Genomic DNA, 20,457 nt, shown 5'->3' with positions numbered 1-20,457 from the left:
TTAGTGTAGGCTTTGGCATTGTGGAAATATTAAACAATTCTTTACCTTATGAGTGAACAAGATAGCTAGAAAACAGAAGCTACTTAATTCTGATGAGTGAAAGGTAGCCTTTATTAAGCCAAAGTTAATATATTTATAAACGATGTTCTATACATATTTATTATTGCATGTCTTTTAATGTAACCATATCGTATTCAGTGAATAGGTTGTTACTTGATATATTTCAAGTTGTCGTAGAAATGTTGACTCATCCTAGATGGCAGAATACAAATGACATGGGATATTACTATCTAGTATTTTATTATTAGTGAAACAATTATTACTGTAGGTAATTGTAATCACTGATGAAGTTTTTTCTAAGTACCTCCCAGTTTGGAGACAAAGAAATGTGCGTGTATTGAGATTGAGGAGGGAAACGATGTGAGGACAATTCAAGATTTTAAAGTTCTACGAACGTATGGATACCAAGGGGGAAGGCGGGGGGAGGTGGGATGAATTGAGAGATTGGGATGGACATATATCCACTATTGATACTATGTATAAAATAGATAACTTATGAGAACCTACTGTGTAGCACAGAGAACTCTACTCAATGCTCTGTGGTGACCTAAATGAGAAGGAAATCCAAAAAAGAGGGGATATATGTATACGTATAGCTGATTCACTTAGCTGTACAGTAGAAACTAATACAACATTGTAAAGCAACTATACTCCAATGAAAGTTAAAAAAAAAAAAAGATTTTAAAGTTCTAAATGATTCTGGGAAGCAAACCTACATACCTTTATTGATTTACCTGATCAGGATTATTTAAAATTGTAATGTGAATAACATTTTTATTGGCTGATAATTGGATATTTTAAAAATTATTAGTGAATCATTAACATGTTAAATTGTCATTATTCACTGGCAAAAAACAAGATTTTACAAATACGAATTAAGCAGTCAATCATCATTCTTTTTTCAAGGTGTAATTAAATGCCTATCCAAAACAGAAAATATTAGAAAACAAGAAAGAAATATCCCATCACAATAGTAAAAGGAGCAAATCCAACAATTTCAATAGTAACAGCAATATCAAGAAAAATGATATCAAAAACTACGTAACATGAACTGTTTAGCATGTAAATTGCAGAGTAGGATAAAAGAAAACTTGAATGAATGGAAAGATATAACATGTCACCAATTGGAAATGCTTAATTTTGAATATGTGGAGTTATCCTAGTCAATGTATTGGAATTTTAAAGAACAGATTGTGTTCTTTTGTAAGTAAAAGCAGTAAAATATAAAACATAGAGAAAAGAAGTAAAAGTTGTTGTCAGGAGAGAGGCATGCTCCGAAGAAAAATATGTGTCTCGTGAAATTTTGTTATTCTTTTTGAAAGAATATTAGATTATGTAAGACTGTTGTCCTGAAGCAAATCTAAATTTGCATGGGTAATTCATATATAAAATACTAAATAAAATCTAATTGGGAAGTCATTATGTATCTGTTGGATTGATAAAGATTTAAAAAAAGGCATTTTACAGCCTTGTCCATAGAAGTGACTCTGTTACGTATGGGGGTAGGAATTTAATTGTGTATGTTTTTTCTGGAATACAGTTCTGCAATGTTTATCAAAAGTGATAAAATATTTCTTATGTTATCGGTTTATCAGTTTGATTTTTAAGGAATTAACCTAATGAAATATTTGGATAAGTACCCCCCAAAATAAGTATGTAGGGTTTTTTGTAACAATATTGTTCATAAAAGGGAAAAATGGGAATGGTTAAGTAAGTTAAATAGTAACTGTAAGACAGGAGATAATGTAATAAAATCTGTCTTTAGTAACATTGTAATAATTGGAAAAACTCACATGGAAAAATTATACATCCATTGTGGTCTCAAATATGTTACAGCTATGTCCAAAAATACTGATCATATATGACCAAATTTAATAGCACTTGCTTGTGTGTTTTTGAATTTTGAGTGAGCTCTTCACACGCACGTGCGTGCACACACACACACACATATTGTTTATTTATATTTTTTAGTCTCCAAATATTGCAGTCTCTAAAATACTAGTAAAGATCATGCATTATCTTTCTAATTGGAAAAGTTTTAAAATATAACTTTAAAAAGAACAGAACAAAACCTATTTTCACCTTTTTTTCCTGTCAATTATCACAGCTTTTTCATGGCTTGTTTCTCAGTCAATTCTGGCTGCTGTAATAAAAATATCACAGATTGAGTGGCTTAAACAATAAACATATTTCTCACAGGTCTGGAGGTGAGAATACCAAGATCAAGTCACTGGCAGATATAGTGTGTGGTGATGACCTGCTTCCTGGTCACAGACAGCGGTCTTTCCCCTGTAACCTCACATGATGGAAGGGGGCAAGAAAGCTCTCTGGGGTCTCTCTTATAAGGACACCAGTCCCATTTGTGAGGATTCCACTCTCATGACCTAATCACCTCTCCAAGGCCCTGCCTGCAAATACTATTACAATGGGAATTAGGCTTCAACAAACGAATTTTAGGGGGACATAAACATTCAGTCTATAGGAGTTTGTAAGATTTCTCAGATTCTTCAGAGACCCTTTTTTGTATTCTATTATATTCAATTAAATATGTAAATGTATATATTTTTTATTCTAAAATATCTCAGTTTCCTCATTTCTGTACATTTGTTTATAAGTAAGAAATACGATTTTTCAGGATTACTAATTCTAGTTTTATCTTACAGATTTTCGTGGAGTAAGGATGACAAGCCTTTTGATCTCTCTGACCCTCGGATAATTGTATCCAACAACTCGGGAACATTCAGGATCCCGAATGAGGGGCACATATCTCACTTTCAAGGGAAATACCGCTGCTTTGCTTCTAATAAACTGGGAATTGCTATGTCAGAAGAAATGGAATTTATAGTTCCAAGTAAGTATTACAATGGAGGTTTCATTTAAAGTTTTAATGAAGTTTAGCAGGCGTTATACTGGGCTGCAGTGAAATAACAGATTATTCCTTTAATCAGCTTGTATAGGCCTTATATTTTATTTATAAGGGAAATTGTCTTCCAGATCTTGATACTTAGAAGTGGATGACCTTGAAAGCAACATAATTTTGTTGTGTTTCAGTAATAATAGATGTAACATGGGAAAGCAATAGTATTTGTTTTGCCTCATAGGATAAAGTTAAATACATTAGTTCGATTTGGCTAAATTATAATGCAGTCACAAGTAATCCCCAAGCCCTCGTGTTAACACAGGATTATTCCTTGATGATGCAGTCTGCTGTGTGTCAGGCAGCTCTTCAGGGCAGCTGTTCTCCTTGCAGCCACTGGGCGATCCAAGCTAATGGAGATACCCATCATCCTGTGTCAGCACCATGGGAAACTTGTGCCATCTAGGTCAAAGAGTGGAGGACAGAGAACACGGCTTCCAACAAGAAGTTACACAGGCAGCTTCTACTCACAGTTTATTAGGTGGGGGCAGAGCAAATGGCATGGGCCCACTTAAGTTCAATATTGTGGGTGCCCCCTAGGAGAGGAGAACCAGTGATTAGTATATTGTAGTAATATTTTCCGTAAATCATGATCTGGGAAAACTGCAAGCTCCTTTAGTCTTAAGAGTGTTATTTACCAATAAGTATCCCAAAGAGTAAGCAAATTCTTTATTATCAGATCTGGCCTCTGCAGCATGGAATCTCTGATGACTGACTTCCAAGTTTGGTCATTTACTTTCCCAGATTTTAAGGTATCCAACACTGCTTGATTCTAACCCAAGGGTTTACAGAAAAAAAATCTTAGGTATAAATCTGCAGGAGTTGCTATTTGGAAATTTCTTCTTGCAGAGTTCTAGACACTGAAGAGACTCAAAGTCATAGACCTTCCAGGATATGGACAGTTGATGCTGGGGGAGCAGAATGTACACAAACCTTGGAAAAACAAATAATGAAAAACGTCTGTGCGTTATCCTCAAAGTTGGGACAGGGAACTGGGTTTAAATTTCTTTTAAGTTTTTTATATTTTTCTAGACGAGAGAATATAGCTCAAATTTAGACTCTGACAAGTAAAATATGCATCTTAAAATTTATAGAATAATTACATTAAATGTACAGAGCAAATGTGAATGATTATCAGACTGTGTGGTGTGAGGAAGAATAAGGCAAGAAAGGAGAGAAAAAGAAAGAAAAAACTATAGAAATAAATCTAAATATATCACTAATTAAAGGTGAAAGTAAATAGACTAAATGCCCCAAAATGTTTTAAAAGCTATAAGCTATTTACCATATAACACATCTAAATCACAAGAAAATAGAATTGTTGAAACTAAAAGGATGGAAAACATGTCCCATCTTTTGAAAACATAAATGGATATCTTGAATAAATATCTTGACTAGGTAAATACTATTCAAAAGAAGAGTAGGTATGGCTATATTAATATCAGTCAAAATAGAGTTTATTTTATGAAGGCTTCCTGGGGATTAATGTACTAGGCATATATGATAAGAAAATGTTTGAAGCAGGAAAAGGAACTACAAGGGGAAAGAGAAATATCTACCATAGTAATGAGAGATGCTAACATATCTGTTTCATTATTTGGTAGCTCAAGCAGAGGAAACATTAGAAAACCCATAGAAGATTTAAAGAACCCATTTACGAGCTCTAGCTAATGAACATGTATAGAACATTATACCTAAAACTGCAGAATGTTTTTCAATATTTGATGGTATATTAGCTAGGAAGTAAATATGACCAAAATACAATGGAGAAATCAGTATTAAAAAGAAAACCAGAAAAAGTCATATATCTTTCAAAATTAAAACATGTCTAACTCAAAGGCCAAATAAGAAATGGCAAAGGAAAACAGAATGTATTTTGAAGCGATGATAGTAGAAATTATGCTTAACAAAACAGACTTGAGGCAGCTAAAGTGTTATGAGGAGAGAGATTTTTTTCATCTTCAAAATACTTTAGAAAAGAAGAAAGGATGGAAATTAATGATCTAAGCTCATTCACTTTCATCTTAAAATTGTTACCTAATAAGTTACCTTTAGATAACAGGTTAAACTTCAAAAGAGAGCGAACGGGAACAGTAGTATAGAAGCAGAAAATAAATCCAAGAAGGAGGTATTAAAAGTACACATATTTATTGAAAACCATTTTTTAAAGATCTAGATGTGGAAAAAAAATACCATTTTCACTGATCTGAAGACTCAGTAAAGCTAAAAGTTTAATTCTTCATGACTTGATGTATAGAATAATCAAAGTCAAAACTCTCTAGTTTGGTTTTTGTTTGTCTGTTTGTGAAACATGACCAGTTTGATTTCCAAATGTATTTGAAGAACACAGTGCAAGGTTTGGTAGAAACTTGGAGAATGACAGGAGGAGTTGGTCTTATCAGATAACGAGACTCAATGTAAAACTCCAGTAATGAAGCCTATGGTTTTGCACAGCGTTAGACAAATGGGCCAGTGGAACAGCATGGAGGACCCATGAACCAGCCCTCATATATGTGAAAGTAGTGTGAAAGAGCTGGCATGGGCTTTCTTTCTTCCTTTCTTTCCTCCCTTCCCTTCCCTCCTCTTCCCTTCCCTCTCCTTCGCTTCTTTTCTTTTATTACACGAGAATTTTTAAAGCAAAGGGTTAGTTAAAATTATTAGAGATTGGAAACATTTTCTCTCTAGTTGTCAATGTCATAAACGCCTCCCCTCCCCTCCACCTAAATGGTATGGAACAACTTATTATCCACATAGAGACACAGTTATTTCAAGTCCTAGGTCACATCATATAAAAAATACATCCCAAGTGGATTAAAGGCTTAACTTTGCAAGGAAAATATTTTTTTTTAACTTAGAAAGTGATTCGGACAAAGTATTTATGACATCAGGGTAGAGAAAGATTACTTAAACAAGACAAATTAAATCTCCATTAAGGATAATTTGACTACATTTGATTTTTAGATTCCCTTTTCATCAAAAGACCCTAGGAAGAAAGGGAAAAGGTAAGCCACAACCCAGAAAAAAAAAATCATGGCCAATGAGTGTAACTAAAGATAATACTAATGTATTTATAAATAATTTTACCATCCTCTAAGGAAAAAAGAAAAAATGAAGTGGTAAAAGACATGAACTTGCACCTCAGACTGGTATGACCAATAAAAATATGAAAATGCTTTTAATACCATTAGTAATCAGAAATAGATCTACTGTAACTCAAATAATAAAAGCATTTGATCCCACAAAATTGGGAAATATAACAAAGTCTGAGAGTAACAATTTTAGGTGGGAATGTGCAGTTACCAAACCACGTATCCACCACTGATGAGAATAGTTTACTGCTTGGACTGTGGAGAATATTTGTCACTGTCTTCTTAATTAAAGATGTTCTCACCTATGACCCAGAAATTCCATTTCTTCGTTCACGTGCACATGCCCCTTACCCACGTGCACCAGCAATAGTTGTAGCATTGTTTGTATTTTTAAAATATACTGGAAAAAACTTAAGTTCATTCGTGATAATTGTGGTATATTTGTACAAGAATTACTACTCGGCAGTGAAAATTGATGAACCTTAAGAATCTGTTGAACAATAAAAGTAAATCTTAGAAAAAAAGGGTGATTTTATTTATTTAAGGTCAGTATATGTAAAAATTAATAGCATATTGTTCAGGAGTATCATTTCATGTGGTAAAATTATAATGCAAAGCAAGAAAATGATGAAAACAAAATTTAGGTTGGTAGTTACCTCTGATGGAATGGGGAGGGGGTACGATCTGCACCAAACAGGAAGATAATGGTGATTTTATGTTATGATGGGAGGTAGGTAGAGTGTTGTATTTCTGTTTTTTTATTCTTTACATTTATTTTATAAATTGTCTTTTAATATATATAAAATTAATAAGTATGTAGCATACTGACTTGTCTTAATTAGGTATCCTGGGTTATTAAGTGTGATATTATAGAATAATTATGGACAGAGCAGTGGCGTACAGTGTTGACAATTGGCCTCTGGAGTTTGGGTTTGAAATGATAGTAGGAAATGTTCATGAATTCTGGGTCAGAAAACTGGTTGAGAATCATAAAATCATGTAACTATAACTATACAGCTATACTTACAGTCTATATTATATAATTATACTATAGTCTCTAACATAGAACTGTAACTATACAATATGTATCTAATTGACTGAAATAAGATGGGAGAGAGGGAGAGAAAGGGAGATGTTAAAAATCTGTTGTAGAAGACAGGGCATGAGAGTGATCCCTAACCTGAATTCTAGTGGTTGCTATGGAGACACAAAGGAAAAAGGCAGTTGCTAGACCTATTGCAGAGAAAGAAATGGCACACTTTAGTATAAGATTCTACAATGAGGGTTTAAAAAAAATGTTTTCTTTCATTATCTAAGCAGACCAAGTGAAAATATGAACAATGTAAGGATAATTCTGGCCAGAATGTGCTAGTATTGTAATTGAGAGATAGAGTTGAATCTGAGCTATGTAGTGGGTAATTGCTCCATCTTTTCTGCTGCTATAGAAAAGAGCAAAATAAATTAGGTTTCTTATGCATCATTTCCAGCCCCTCCTGAAATTACTTCATCATCTAACAGCTTTCTGTAATCATTTACATGTTGAATAGGACTGCCACCCCAATTTTTAGGAGTTTATAAATCAGAGACCATTTAAAGCTTCCTATGACCTTTATCAATTGATTCTTCTCTTAAGCTGTAAAGAATTGATTCTTCTTTTATATTAAACTTTGTAATTTGAGTTTTAGAGTTTGTATCTCTCATTTCTTAAACTTTTCTTTAGACCAACCTTAAAGGCTTGATCCACCTAAGTTTGAACACAAGTACAGTAGCTAAAAATCTGGTTATTCCTCCCTAAAAACAGACTTTTATACACAATATTTACTTTTCTGCTTTTAACAAAATTGCAGTTGAGTTTGCTGGAAAAAGAAAGAGTAAAAGAAAAACAACCAACCAAACACAACGTGCTGTTTTCAAACATGGGGAAAATCATTTAACTAAATGGATTTTCCAAGATATGGCATGGAGAGTTAGTGAATTATTCAACAGATCTTTATTAAGCTCCCTTCATGCGGCAGACACTCTTCTAGTAATTTGAGATACAGCAGTGAACAAAACAAAGACTGTACCAAGAAACTTAAATCCTGTGGGTGTGCTGAGTGGGTCTGGGGAGAAGGTGAGCTGTTTTCTTGCCTTCATTATGACAGACGTCAGTGGAGTTAAAAGGAGGCTATGAATAATTGTTTTGGCTGTTCAGTACTATCCATCCTTCAGGGCACAGATCAGCCTTCTGCACTTAGCATTCTCAGTCCATCTTAGCCTATACTAATTTTCCTTACCTTGGATTCTTTAAATAAGTTTTGAAGTATTATTTACATATCATAAATTTTATGTGTTTAGGTACACCATCAGGGATTTTGTAAGTTACTCTACTAAAAATTTTTAGTATAACTATCATTAAAAGCCTGTATTAGAACATTTCCATCATCCCCAAAAGATTCCTTGTGCTCATTTGTAGGTGTTCTCTCGCCCCAGCCCCAGCCCCAGGCAATCACCAATCTGACTCTTGCCTCTATAAATGTTTTTTCTTACCATTTCATGTAAATGGAGTCATGCAGTGTATGATCTTCTGCATCTAGCTTCTTCCACTTAGCCTGTTCTTTGTGATTTGTTCATGTTGTAGGATAAATCAGTAGTGTGTTCATTTTTATGGCTGAATAATATTCCATGCTACAGGTGTACCACATTTTGTTTATCCGTTCACCAGTTGATATCCATTTGGATTGTTTCTAACTTTTGACTATTACAAGAAGGAACGTTAGCGATAATTAGTAATGTTAGGAATACCCACGTGTAAATCCTATGGAATTTTAAAAGCATTATTTACTGTTTGGGGGAGTGTTTTGACTGTCACATGATTAATCGGGATGCTTAAAAGTGAGAAAGATAGCATCCTGTCTTATTCTTCCTCCTCCACATTGTCTTGATGCTGCATGAATGCATATTATCGGTGATTGACTTATTAGTTCATAGACTAAAGAATAAAAGAATGAATAAAAGTAATAATGCAATATCTACACACTATTAAAGTAATGTAAGAAATGGCAGGCTTAGGGATGAAATCATCTGTGTACTGTTTTAATGGAAAACAACTTGAATTTTTAATGTGCTGGGTTCCTACATTTGTACAGCTTCCTCAGGTCAGTTTCCTTAAGACGTATCTTGGCTATTGACTGCTCTGATTTGGGGGGGGCTACAAGCAGGGGTCCAGGAGCATATGTTAGCTTCTACGACTATATGCAAACCAACCAAAGAAGATCAATTTGTTCAGCTGAGAGTGCAACTTAGAGTTTTAAAGGTTTAATTAAGGCCCAGGATTTTGCTCTCATCCCTCAGAGTATGTGAATGACTAGAATGAAATGGGCTGAATTGGTTGTCCTTCCTTACTGTGAATTCATAGACTGAAAGGCAATGTTATTTCTCTGTACTTCTAAGTGGGTTAATGGGGTACACCACAGGAAATGGGAATCAATTAAATCTCTTTGCAGACAGAGACTGGAGTTAAGGGTGATACAGCATGTGAGCTCAGTAGCATGCATTCATGATACTGGTGCCAGACTGTAAGCAATTTGCCGAGCACATTCAAGGGAAATGAAAGGCACTCAAAAGCTCTCCAGGCCAGTCCTGTAAACAGTGAGAAGTCAAAATAGATACAGTTCTTCGGCATAGGAAGGGCGGTACAGAATAATTCATTAACCAAGTCATAGGTTCTCCATGAAATACATAGTGTTTCTTCCCTCTGGCCCCCTCCTTATTTTCTTTAATAAAGTTAATTCCAAATAGTTGCATAAAATTGCAGAAGTTGTTATGATATAGGCTACACGAAAAATCAGAAACAGCAGCAAAGGAAAGCTCTTTGTCTCTTTGCCCATCTCATCTCTATACAATGTGGCTGGGTGTACCATGCAAAGTGAAAACATTTGAATAAGAGCCAACATATACTGAGTGATTTTTAAGTGCCTGGCACTATGTTAATTGATTTATATGAAATTGTTTATTTAAACTTTGACGCAAATCAATGTATTAGGTGTCATGACAGTTTCCATTTTATGAGTGAGGAAACTGAAGCACATTAAGTAACAGGTTCAGGTCACATAGTAAGTGATGAAGCCAGGATTCAGCCCTAGGCAGCTGGCTCCAGAGCAGTGTATAACGCGATGCTACACAGCGTTGCCTACGCTTTGATCATTCTGTTGACACATCTTCTAGATGACTTAGAAAGCGTTATACTTCTTTGTTGAACATACCTTGGCAGTAATTATCAGACTCACAGAGAGGTAGAGAGTATTTCAAGTACAGAGATGTTATTTTTATCAGTGTATTAAGTTGAAAGAATTAAGATGATGAGTTTCAAAACCAATTGTCAGCACCTCAAGTTGTAGAGCCCCTAGAGATTTTGTATTTGCAGGTTTGCCATGTGTTGATAGCTCCAATGAGAAGACTAGCATGCAGCTACTTTGTCTCTAGGAAAGGTTTTTCATGCTAGATGGGTTTTCAGGAAATTGTACCCTTGGAGTTGTTACTAGAAATGTCTGCTACACTGAATAATAAATGTGGAAAGTTACTGGAGAACAGTAAAGAGATGAGTGCTATGATTTGCTTGATTTTCTGATGCAGGTAGACTGATAGGGACAAAATGTTTATAGCTTCATCTAGACTTGATTATTATGGGATTTCCAAACATTTTTAAAGTCCTACTTAGGTAGATGCTGATGTCGAAGTTGGTTCTGATCCCTTTGCAAAGAGACCATTCCATGGTCAAGTCCAGTCTTACTGAAACACAATTAAATGATTTTGTTTTTGGTGATGATGGAGCACTTATTTGAAATGTTTTGGTAAGCTAAAGCAGGGTAGTTGGCTCACGCAAAAGAAAAACAATTGTTTACAATTCATTTTTTAAAGTATTGCATCTGTCCAGACTCAACAATGCTAATGTTTATACCAGAGAAACACAATTAGCAAAAGTCATTGGTTGGAGTTATTTTTAAATAGACTCATTTCTTTATTTGAATTAAGGTCAACTTCATGCCTGCTCTTAAGTTGGAGTAATTAAATTTCACATTTATCTGTGGATGTTAACATGTTCACTTTTTAGCTTTGCATCAGACTCGCTAAATAGTTTCAGAGTCAGAGTAAGACTTAAGAAAACCTGACAAATTTATGTCCTTTACAGTGTTTATTCTTAGACCTTAAATTATTAAATATATAAATATTCTTCCTTGTTTCCAGGTATTAATTTCATCTTTGGTTAAAGCTGTTCCAAAGATTTATGGTATGTGATAAAGGTTTTGTAGACTTCTAAATTTTATTTTATTTTATATTATTGATGCCTTGGAAGCCAGTTGAATAACGTAGTTACATTTTTGTAATTAGAATTTTATAATGTAGATTTAATTAATGCAAGGATGATAGTGCTTCACTGGCGATACTATCTGTTTGAATTATTAAATTTCCACTGAAGAGGAGGCTTTCCAATTAGGGTTTTGTGCAACTTCATTAGCTACTTTACAATAGATACCACCCAGAAAACTGTATATTCATATTTGGCACTGTAAAGTTTGCTGGTTACAGAACAGGATTACATGCTCCTTCCAGTTCCTAATCTATGTTTCCCTTCCTCTTTTGCTGCTTGTATCTGTATATAAACAGATTCGGTAACTGCCATGCAACACAGCTAACTTCAATACCAGCAAACACCGGGCTTCAGTTACAGCAAGCTTCAGTAAAAGGTGATTTGAATTTGGAGCTTAGGGTACATACTAGTTTTGTAAGTTACTCTACTTTACTTGCATAAGGTATACTTTCTGCAAAATGACTTGCATAACATTTGTCAGTCAAAGCTAAGTCTTTACCAAACAGGTGGTATTGATATTTTTATCTACAAGATAAAGGGAGGGAATGTACTCAGCATTCTTTCCCATTTTTTGATGGAAATTTAATGCTACCTAGAGCAAAAGGATGATTCCAATATAGTTACCATCTCAAATGTATTTCCAGACTCACCAGGAGAAATCTGTTGCAGTGAGTTGACCATGAGGGAATCCACTGAGGACTGTCACATGACTGATTCCTGCCTTTTGAACTGGCAAAGGCAGTGTAATAACCACACTGCCCCCTGCAGTGTTAAGCCTTGAAAGGTCCTTGAATTTAGACAAAAAGCAATTCACTGTAACCATCTAGTGCATCGATAAGAAATGTCAGCAAATTCCCTCAATCACTAAGGAGTTAGGTTAGGGGGTGAGGGGCAAGGGAACAAATATACAGGAACTGCCCAGAGCTTCTCAAGAAGAAATTTTACAATAAATGAGTATATCTTTAGACTCCCAAGAATAATGATAATCTTTTGTGAACCATAATTTAAGAATGAAATACAGAGATGGAAAACCTGCTAATAAATTCCATCAGGTCAGGAAGGTCATAAATACCTTCTTAAGGTCCTTCTCGTCCATCAGAGTCTGAGTAATTCTATAATGCAAATTCCCATAACAAAGTTGAAAGGTACAAATAATGTTGAGGCAGAATATATCTTGAATATTCCTAAAACTGTTTTATAAATCACTTCATAAGAGTATCAGACATTGGTGTCGGATTTCAACTTCTGCCCAGTTGACTTATAGTCCCAATGCATTGAGTTTTAGGAATTGGATTCCAGCGTGGGAAAGAAACAATATGCTGAAATACTGCAAACTCTCCTTTCCTACATCAATTCCATTTCACTTAATATTTCATTTACTGGCAGTGATTTCAATGTGAATGACTCTCTTTGCAACATATAGCGATCATGTTTGGCTTTTCATTGCATTCGTACCGTTTTCCCCACGTGGGCTTTGAATTGTTTATTTAGTTTGATTATGCTCTGAATGGAATATTTGCCAATCACATTCAGGGGCTTCACAATAAAGCAAAAGACAGAAAATAAGTATCTCCCTAAAAATAAATCACAGTGTTTGAAGAAAAAAGATGCCTTATCTATCAAAACTTAAAACGAGCGACTCCTGTGACTCACAACTTAACATCTCTGCACAGAGAAATATGCACAAGCATACTGTTGCCTTATTGATGTCACAGCAAAAATATTTGTTGTCTACAGTTACAGAATGCAGAAATATTTTTAAGGTTGTATAAGGATGCACCACATATTTTTAACAGTATTTTCCTCTGCAGGAGAGATACGAGAACCCAGATTTGGAGTGTTGAATTTATTAAAAATGCTCTAATTTTTTAAAAGAACGCTTTAAGATATTACTTGTAACGTTAAAACATTACTTGTAACATAAATTTTAAATAATGTCTTTAAATGATTTTTTATACCAGATGTTCCAAAATTCCCCAAAGAAAAAATTGACCCTCTTGAGGTGGAGGAGGGTGATCCAATTGTCCTCCCGTGCAACCCTCCCAAAGGCCTCCCACCTTTACACATTTATTGGATGAATATTGGTAAGTAATGTTCTGTTGTATCCATAAGGGGACATTTTAATTTCATGCATCATGTAAACTAACATACTGGAATTAAAGATAAAAAATTAATACACGGTTGTCAATGTGAAATCAAGTAGATTTTAAAAACTATTTCTATCTGATGTCTTCTCTAAGTTCTAAATACACATGAAAGGACTAGAAAACCACTAAATATGTTTCTAGATTTTGTCATATCTGGAAAGAGTAGAGGATTTATTTTATTGACATGATAAAGTATGTCTATGAAGGAAATACTTTTGGTATTCCAAACAACTTACTTACCTTTGGGATATTATCCATGTCAAAACTGAGGATGGCTTGTATCTGTGTTGCTAGCTTTAAATTCCTCTTTTAATAATGTTGTACCCACTTCATACAGTGACACACACAGAAGTTAGTATTAACTTTTGTGTTTAGTTTTGTCAAAAACTTTTACCAATTCTTGAGTTGGAATTTCAGCTTCTTGTAAAGCCTACTTCTGGCATGTGCCTTAGCAGGGCTCTCTAAATGTTTTCCCATTGTGTCCCACAGAGAAAAATAACAATCGTACAGCATTTGAAAGAAAGCAAAAGAAGCTACTCTTGGCTGCAGCCAAAGTTCCAGATTCCATTCATCTTAGAACTTTCCAGGCTGCATCCATGGAAGAGAGATTAATATCTCAGACACATTTTTGTGGAAACTTGTTTTAAAGAAATATGATCCTAATAAAATAAGAGTAATAATAAGGCCATTATCTGAATTGGACCAGTTTTCAGATAACCCAGTGCAGACCCATAAAGCACAGGTAGAGTCCTGGATGGTCAGGAGAGGTAGAATGCCCAGACTGATAAGTGTACTCCCAAGGGTTTTGTTATTTTTTGTTTTTTACTTCTTACTCACTAATTGCTTTTATAGTAAGACCAGACTTGAGAGGAATAGGAAGAGCCGACATGAAAAATAAAATAAAATTAATATAAAGGAAAGGATAATGAGAAAAGGAGATGAGACATGATAAAGGCCAGTTGCCCCTTTTAATGACAAGATATTTCTTTTCCAGAATTAGAACACATCGAACAAGATGAAAGAGTGTATTGAGTGTACATGAGCCAAAAGGGAGATCTGTACTTCGCAAATGTGGAAGAAAAAGACAGTCGGAATGATTACTGTTGCTTTGCTGCGTTCCCAAGATTAAGGACTATTGTGCAGAAAATGCCTATGAAACTAACAGTTAACAGTTGTAAGTCCAAATAATTTATCGTGCCAGCATGAATGGGGGATACAGATGTGTCTATAATTTTATTCTGGTTGAAGCCAGTTAGAGCTGGGTTGATATTTTCCACCAGTGTTTAGTTCAGCTCTAGAGATGTCATCCCAATGAAAGAGACATCTGCAGCTGTACATCGACGGTAGCTCTGTCTCCTGCATCCAGAAAATCAAATCTCAATTCACAGTACAAATGTATTTCACTTGACGTCTGGAAGGTCTAGTCATTTCCCCTGGGCGAAATACACGAGGAAATTCCAGGGTTTTCTAAGCAAGTCTCAGGCTCTGGATCTCTGTGATTTTGGATAAACCGGCAGGCTGACAATGTGGAAGAAAAGAACAGAGACAAAAATAAAAAGAAGCAGTATTACGATTTTTATCACACCAAGCTTTTTTGTCCTTCCGAAATTGGCAAACTTATTTGAGTTGCTCCTCTTTGCTAGTTAATTCTGCAGATGCCAGTCTGGGTTCCTACATTTGAAAACAGTCCTTATTAGTGGGAGAAAGAACCATAGATTCAAAGGGCGGAGATAATCTCCAGCAGTTCACTGACTGAGTAAAATTGGCTCTGGTGGAGTCAAAAGTTGGCATGACCATTCCATTGTCTAATTTGGTTCATAATTTTTTCATCATTGTGTGTAGATCCACTATGCCAGGGCTTCACTATAGCATCCTTTTGGCAACCTCAGTTCTCTTTAATGGAGCTATAATTTGTATCTTTTCCACCTGGATTTCATCTGTAGTAGTTCAAGATTAAACTCGTTATAAATATTTTTCAACTATATCCCCAAAGGTGCTTTTCTAGTGAAGCATGGTTATATCTCATTTTGTAATTTTTCCAAGAGAATACTGGCTTTTCATTCTGTTTTGATATCTGCATCTACCATTATGTTTGTGAGTTTTTTTCTTCCATTTTTTTATTTCAGTAAAGCATGCTAATGACTCGAGTTCATCCACAGAAACTGGTTCCAAGGGTAAGTTGATGACGTGCAGAATGTTGACATTTATTTTCACCTACGGTAGCTCATTGTCATCTTAGAATTCGAATTTTTCCTTCAATACCGTCGTGAGTTTATTAAAATACTAATATTCTTAGTAAGGAAAACTCCTTAGCGTAGAGGGTTCTATTTCCTCCCATCCCCATTAAATATATGTAAAAAGGCGTGATATTTATAAATGCATAACTATATAAATACACCTATATAATTATAGATGATATAATTAACATAAGTAAATACACATATATAACACATTTTTAATGGAGTAATTATTAAAGGTCTCCCAAAATGTCTCTCATGATTGATCAGCAGTTTGGTTCAGAGCTGTTACACGAAGGAAAGGAAAAAGGACTGGTCGAGTGTAACAGACATAGGGAAAGCGTTGAGTGTAAGAAAGTTAGATGGTTATTTTCCTTGCAAGACCTCTTGGAGTACTTAGTACGCAACTGTCCATTGTGACTCACTGAGAAAGAATATAGGTAGCAGCATTTTCCAAACTCATTTGTCTGTGAAACGGTTTTTACTTTTTTTTTGTTTCCGATAGAGCACTTACCACAGTAGTGTTCTATGGAAGATGCCTGAGTAAACCTGAATTATATAGTAGGCTGTTTTTCTGTAAAGAAAAGAATCATTTGTTTAAATGCGACAAATCTTCCTTTTAAAATTTAAAATTGGCACCAGCATTGAACCCTCCATGCTAACTTAGATATCTAATACACTGGTAGCATCGGCAGGGCTGGATGAGGGCTCCTCTTGGTACACCCTCAGTTTGAAAGTGGACTAACTAGGTATATATGGCCAACATCATTTCCTTTGAGGTCAATAGCACAAACATATATTGTCACATCTTTCCAGCACTCAATAAAAATCATAGCACATACTACATGTGCAAAATTATTTTTCAAGAAATAAACACTTGGAAGGAAGCTATAGCAAGGTACACAGAGCTGCCAGTAACTTTCATTCTTCTACTCTGACAACAGCACGTCACCTGTTTACTCTTTGCATATCACGTCAAATTACGTTGGTATTGGATGTGAAACATAATTTGTGTGAACACTTGGAAATGAAATCAAAGTTTGCATTGAAAATGGAAGTTTCCTCATTTTCCATTGTATTTGAAAGTATTCTTAGGAAAATAAGAAATGGAACATTTCCTTACCCAGTTACTGAGAATGCTTCTGAGACTTTCCCACAACAGTGTTTGTCTTTGAGGGCCTGAGACTGCAAGTAGAGTCACCTAAAGAGCTTGATAAATTCATAGATGCCTGGTGTGCACCACAGGCTTCCTGAAGCAGAATTTCTGGGTGCAGGGCCCAGGAAGCTTGTCAAATATTTAGGCACATTTAAATTCAAGAAAAATACACATGGCCATCAAACATGAACAGGTATGATTAAAATGTAGAATATAAAACCATTGCCTGTCAATTCACTTAAGGGCTTTCATCAAGAAGCTAATTATCTTGAACAGTGTTTGAACTTCTGAATTTGAAGATGTGGGTTAAATCATAACCTTCATAAAACTTGATGCAACACTTAATGCATCTGAAGGGCAACCCATGCTTCATGGTATGAGTGGAATCTATTTAAATGGGAGTATATTAAAATGTGTGAAATACATGTGAAGTAAACGTGTGAAAATAAATTAAAATGTGTGTGTAAATATACATACACACACATAGGTCCATATGGTTAAATATTTTTTAAGAAAGATTGAATGCCAAAGGAGTTTACTTTTCTTAGTTTGAAAAAAAAAAATCTGAGCCTTTTCTGTTCTGCTTTGTAGCAAATTCAATCAAGCAGAGGAAACCCAGGCTACTGTTGCCTTCTCCAGAGAGTGGCAGTGAGTCGTCGGTTACCATCCTCAAAGGGGACACCCTGCTGCTCGAGTGTTTTGCTGAAGGCCTGTGAGTAACTTGACCCTGTTCCTGAGTTTTTCCATTTTGTTCTGTAAAGAATAAGGTAGCAGTGAAGGGTGTGCCTGCATGCATCTTTAAAAATGATTTCTTTAAAAAAAATCCTGTTACTACATCCCTGGAGAAAGTAATCTGCACTTCACTCTACAGATTTCAGGCTGTGACTGAGATTGATTTATAATTAAATCTCTCTGTCAGTTGGTGGAAGTGTGAATGGAGGTGTCAGTGACAGCATTCTCCTTGGCTCAGTCAGCAGTAGGATGCCAACCTTAGAGCATGAGGTTGATAGGAGTCAGCCCATCACTATTAGTGCAAGGTTTGTGTCTCTCTGCTGTATTTGTCCTGCCCCTGCTTGTTAATGTCTTTTCAGGTTCCACGGAGCCCTATTTATCTATTATTTCACCCACCTGTCCTTTGCACACAAGCAGGTCCAGATCATGCAATTTAAGAGAGTTTTACATTAGAACTCATGAACCACACTTTTTTCACGACTGAAGAGATACACTTTTCCAGATCCTCCAAGTAAAGGCTAAGGAGTCTTCACTTGGTCACCTCTTAAATTGTGACTTTATTGAGTAACTACCATAAGTCAATGTAAACAAGGACCATCTTAGTTAATACTTGGTCATACAAGGTCACCCTTTTCCTATCATCATCCTTCTATGCCTACCACCACATACCCATCCCTGCCATTGGGAATACCATGAGAAAGTACATTCCACCTTCCTAGCACCCAGGTTTACATAATCAGCTCGTAAACTAAGGACTTTGCATAGCTGGGCATCTGGTTCATGGACTAGAGTTTGAAATTCATACTCATTCATAATCCAGTGTATATTCTGAATGGGTAGTTTTAAATTGGATTATGAAGAAAAGGAGCAGGTTTTAATGGTTTTACAACCCCTAAGCTTTGTAAATTTCTCTTTCCATCCAACAGAAATATTCAGGTTGCTTATCTGTCTTAAATTGCCAAAGTGTATGATCGTAAATTAATTAGACGTGCAGGGACATGGCCTCTGTTCGGGAATTTGGTCTCTGTATTATGTGAGGAGATGAAAGACTCAGGTTCAGTTTGAATCATGTTGGTAACTGCCTACTCTTTTGTTCTTATTCATATGGGTTTATAGTGGTAGAAATTAAATTCTTTTAGGGTTCATCACTATTCCTGTTTGACTCTTTGGGCTGGGAGAATATGTCAGTAATCCTTTTTTCCTATTTCTCGCAAATGCTATAACTTACCTCTTGAGTGTGCCGGCAACTGCATGGATTGTCTTCAATATAATAGAAAGGTTCTCACGTGCTTTGTGGAAAATGCAATGTCATGAGGCAATATAGAAGAAGAAAGTGAACGTCAATATGTGTTGTCTCTGGGGACTTGAGGATGCCTGATGCCTTGTCAGAAGAGTTTCACCAGAAGTGGTTTCTTCTTACTCTTCGTGGGTTTGGGTTGGGAATCCCGGCTGATCTCGTTGCCTTTCAGGTGAAGGTGATACATTGTAAAACTTTTAGAGTATCTGAAAACTTTTCTCCGTAGAAGTTTTAAACCGCCGTAACAAATATAATTATAACGAGGACATTGTCCTCTTTATTATGTGTCAGGCGCCACGTTTTGCCCTTTACATACATTAGCTCATTTTTTTTTAACATCTTTATTGGAGTATAATTGCTTTACATTGTTGTGTTAGTTTCTGCTATATAACAAAGTGAATCAGCTATACGTATACTTATATCCCCATATCCCCTCCCTCTTGCGTCTCCCTCCCACCCTCCCTATCCCACCCCTCTAGGCATTGGCATATGTACATTAGCTCATTTTATCCTCACTGTTTCTCATGACAGTTATTCCCATTTGCAGGTTAGGCAAATGTAGCCCAGAGGGTTGAATTCACCTCTCTACACTTAGTATGAAGTGGAGGCTGGAGTTCGATCCTGTTTGTCTCCTAAACTCTCTCTAAATTTAACTTCTTTGGCATATTTCAAGCAAGTGAACTGTTTTGTTCAGTTAAAGCCAGGGTGAACAAAGGATGGCATTACCCCTGAATCTAAAGAAGTGGGTTTTAGTAGATGTTTCAAAAAAATGGCTATTAATAATGAAAATATTGATAGCATTAAGTAACATGGGAAGGCTTTCACAGGGACAGGTTGAAGGGTTCAGATTCTACAGATTCTGTAAGGTGGAAACTGAGAATAGTTAAAATGACAGTGTGAATTTCATTCAGACAAAAAACAAAAGTGTTCCCTCCCCAGAAGTACAGACAGTGAGTCTCTCAGTGGGAAAGACCATATTCATGGGCCAGTGCACACGCAGTCACACCCTGTGAAAGCTTCAGTAGGATTAAAGGCAAATTCCCTCTGCTGACTGTTGGGCTCAAATTTTCGCTCTTTTCTCTCTGTTTTGTAAATTCACGAGTTTAAGCTAGGTACGATTCTTTTGCAAACAAAGGAAGTATACGAATTAAAGTTGGCTGGGCAAAGACCTGAACAAAAGCTTGAGATGATGACATGGTGTATATTTATGTATAAAAATGGATTAAGCAATATATTTTCCTTCAAAAATTTATTGTTCTAGTGCTGTTAGTAAATGCTTATTAAATTAAAAAACAAAAAATTAGCAAGAATATCGCTGGACCTTCTTGCAGTGGTATAGATGTGTCCTTAGATGAATTATGTCTCATAGTCATATGATACTTACAGATAATCATTTTATCCCGTTCTTTCAAAGAATAGGTATTAGAGGATCAGACTGGTTTCCAAGGCCTAACCAAAAAAAAAAAAAAAAA

General features: G+C 35.5%; 1 protein-coding gene across 1 annotated transcript in view; it reads left to right on the top strand.

The window, feature by feature from the left end:
• Positions 1-20,457, top strand: part of LOC103073744 (neural cell adhesion molecule L1-like protein) — a gene marked incomplete at its 3' end in the record, with an annotated part of 48,307 nt that overhangs the window by 6,287 nt on the left and 21,563 nt on the right. The window contains 4 exon segments of the mRNA XM_082931451.1: positions 2,724-2,911; positions 13,378-13,500; positions 14,558-14,737; positions 17,548-17,668. Of these exon segments, the coding sequence (XP_082787577.1) occupies positions 2,724-2,911; positions 13,378-13,500; positions 14,558-14,737; positions 17,548-17,668 (612 nt within the window).

Source organism: Lipotes vexillifer, unplaced genomic scaffold, assembly GCF_000442215.2.
Source record: "Lipotes vexillifer unplaced genomic scaffold, Lipotes_vexillifer_v1.1 scaffold601, whole genome shotgun sequence".
Taxonomy (NCBI): domain Eukaryota; kingdom Metazoa; phylum Chordata; class Mammalia; order Artiodactyla; family Lipotidae; genus Lipotes; species Lipotes vexillifer.
Note: the sequence above shows the minus strand (reverse complement) of the source record. Positions and strands in the feature narration are given on the sequence as shown.